General features: G+C 45.6%; 1 protein-coding gene across 1 annotated transcript in view; it reads right to left on the reverse strand.

The window, feature by feature from the left end:
* Positions 1–2736, reverse strand: part of ZNF354B (zinc finger protein 354B) — a 25882-nt gene extending 23146 nt beyond the window's left edge. Inside the window, exon 1 of the mRNA XM_011976885.1 lies at positions 2658–2736. Within this exon, the coding sequence (XP_011832275.1) occupies positions 2658–2690 (33 nt within the window). The 5' untranslated portion in view covers positions 2691–2736. The remainder of the gene's footprint in view (positions 1–2657) is intronic.
* Between the last annotated feature and the right edge of the window lie 17 nt (positions 2737–2753).

Raw genomic sequence — 2753 nt, forward strand, 5'->3', positions numbered from 1 at the left:
CTCCTAGTAGAACAAAGCTTTCTTCTGGATACCTCTTGAAGAACCTGCCTGAGGCTGTTACACTTAACTTTTTTAAAACAAGCAAAAGGAAGACACTGTAAAATAACAAGAATAGAATAGTACAATAGATACATAAACCAGCAACAGTCAGATATTATCAAGCATTATGAACTGTACAGTTGCATATGTTGTATACTTTTATAGGACTGGCAGGCTGCACAGTAGGTCTGTTTACACCAGCATCACCACAAAACAGAAGCAAAGCCTTGCATTATAATGTTACAACGGCTACTAAGTCAATAGGAGACAGGAATCTTTCAGCTATGTTTTAAACTTAGGGGACTACTGTCACATTTATGGTCTTTCACTGACCAAAACATCACTATCAACACACGACTACATAAACGTACACATAAGTATGCACATATATATACACATGTATTCATAAATACATATATAATCTACAAATGTATATATATAAAGGTATTACTCTCTAAAGTTTAGACAATGACCCTGCAATATTTTTATGGTGAGAAAGAGCATCAAACTATTTACATATTGCAGAAGAGTACAAGAAATGATCTTTGTTCTCAAAAAATGTATGATCTGACTGGCAGACTAGAAAATGCATGAAATAATGTGAACAATGAAAAACAACTGTGTAGCTGGATAGGGCCCTGAGACAAGAACACAAGGTCCAGGGCAGCCAAGATCCCAGGTCATGTGCTTTGCTAGAGGTAGTAGCAGGATCATAACTCCAGTTTTCTAATTGTGAACTCTGTACTCTCTCTCTGGTCTTAAAATTCCCTTCGCTGATTTTTACACACAAGTCTACACATTACTGACACATGGGCAGCAAGAATGGACAGGAAGGATGCCACAGAGACTCACTCAAACACAGGGATGGAGAAGGTTCTGGTCAGGAGAGCAGCTTGCCTCTGTGGGAACAGAATAGGAATATCTTGCAGGACAAAGAGCATCTCAAATGCACAACAGCCTGTTCTGGCCACACCCTCAGATCACACTCCACTGTGCTGGCTAGTCTAAAAGATAATGCTGCCAGGCATGGTGGCTCACACCTTTAATCCCAGCACTCTGGGAGGCGGAGGCTGGTGGATCACGAGGTGAGGAGATTGAGGCCATCCTGGTCAACATGGCGAAATCCCGTCTCTACTAAAATACAAAAAAAAGAATTAGCCAGGCATGGTAGCATGTGCCTGTAGTCCTAGCTACTCAGGGGGCTGAGGCAGGGGAATCGCTTGAACCTGGAAGGCAGAGGTTGGAGTGAGCCGAGGTCATGTCACTGCACTCCGCTCCAGCCAGGCAACAGAGCAAGACTGCCTCTCAAAAAACAAAAACAAAAACAAGAGAATGCCAGGCCGCAGAAGAACCCTGGTATCACGTGGCTGGATCTGCCCATACTCGGAAAGACACACCACAGGAACGATTTACTGGGTGGTCCGAGGGATCTGAGAGCCAGATGCACATGGACTGTGCTCAGGTTACTTAACTTTTCTGAGCCTCAGTTTCCTCACATGTAAAACAAGAATTGTAATTGTCGTGTTACTGTGAGAGTGAAGGAACAAATGCAAAGACCTCAGCTCACTCCCTGGTGTGCTAGACACTCAGTGGACACTATTATTGTTAGACAAAAAAATGAATAAAGAATAACATCTTCTGGGTCCTAAACACATTGTACAGCAGTTTCTATCAACATTCACATGAATATGAATATATTAATACGATAAGGTCACTCTGCCTCCACGACCACCACGTACTGAGCAGTAACTACTCAGAGACCAGCCCTGATCCACTTTCCATACGCCAACTCATGTGATCCCCTCATCTACGCTGGGAGGTGGGCACCGTTGTTATTCCCATTTTATAGGTGAGAAAACTGAGGCACAGAGAGGTGAAGCCCAAGGCCCACAAACAGCAACAGAGGAGATGGGTTAAAACGCTGCCACCCGGCTTGACAGCCCTACTTCCTAACTACCACATACACTACCTCTGCACTACTGATGTCCCATGACACCCTTCCTGCGGCTACCTGAGGGGTCTCCTCTCTGTCCTGGGAGCCAAGTGACCTCTCCAACTCTGTTCACTCTTGTCTCACCTAGAAAAGGTGGTCTCCTCATTCCCACTACACAAAAATGAAAACGGTCTACATCAGCTTTCAAGAGAGCGATACAAGCAAAGAATATGATTCACAAAGTGAAGAGAGAAAAAACTAAAAACTATGCATTGGAGAAGCTGGGGAAAGGGTGGTGTTATGAGGATTCTCAGGGGTGAAAAGAAAAAGTATTTCCGCAAAGGCTAGCAAAGGAGACAAGGCTGAGTGAAGGAGGCAGGGATTTTTCCCAGGTGTGCACGTCGGTTCTGTCCCTAGTGATACAGAGACTTGTGGTATCTTGTCAAATTAGTCACGCAATGGATTGAGATTTAGTGAACAAAATGTGTTAATTAAAAAAGAACCACTAGACATGGACGGGGAGGGCGGGAGGTCCTCCCTACAGAATCCACCACTCATGAGCGCGGACCAGCGCCTCCAAGGGAAAAGGACTTGGGCTCCATCCTGGCTGAAGACGGTCCCGGTGAAGAACCTCAGTCAGCGGGGAAAATCCACCCACGAGGATCTGGAAAGACAATGAGCTCACCTGGGGCCTCGCTTCCCGCCGCCCCGCAGCCATGTCCTCTCCGGGCTCTCCCCTGAGGACGGTGCAGTCTCCAGCAGGCAGATCTGAGAAGGAAAA

Source organism: Mandrillus leucophaeus, unplaced genomic scaffold (genome assembly GCF_000951045.1).
Source record: "Mandrillus leucophaeus isolate KB7577 unplaced genomic scaffold, Mleu.le_1.0 Scaffold170, whole genome shotgun sequence".
NCBI lineage: Eukaryota > Metazoa > Chordata > Mammalia > Primates > Cercopithecidae > Mandrillus > Mandrillus leucophaeus.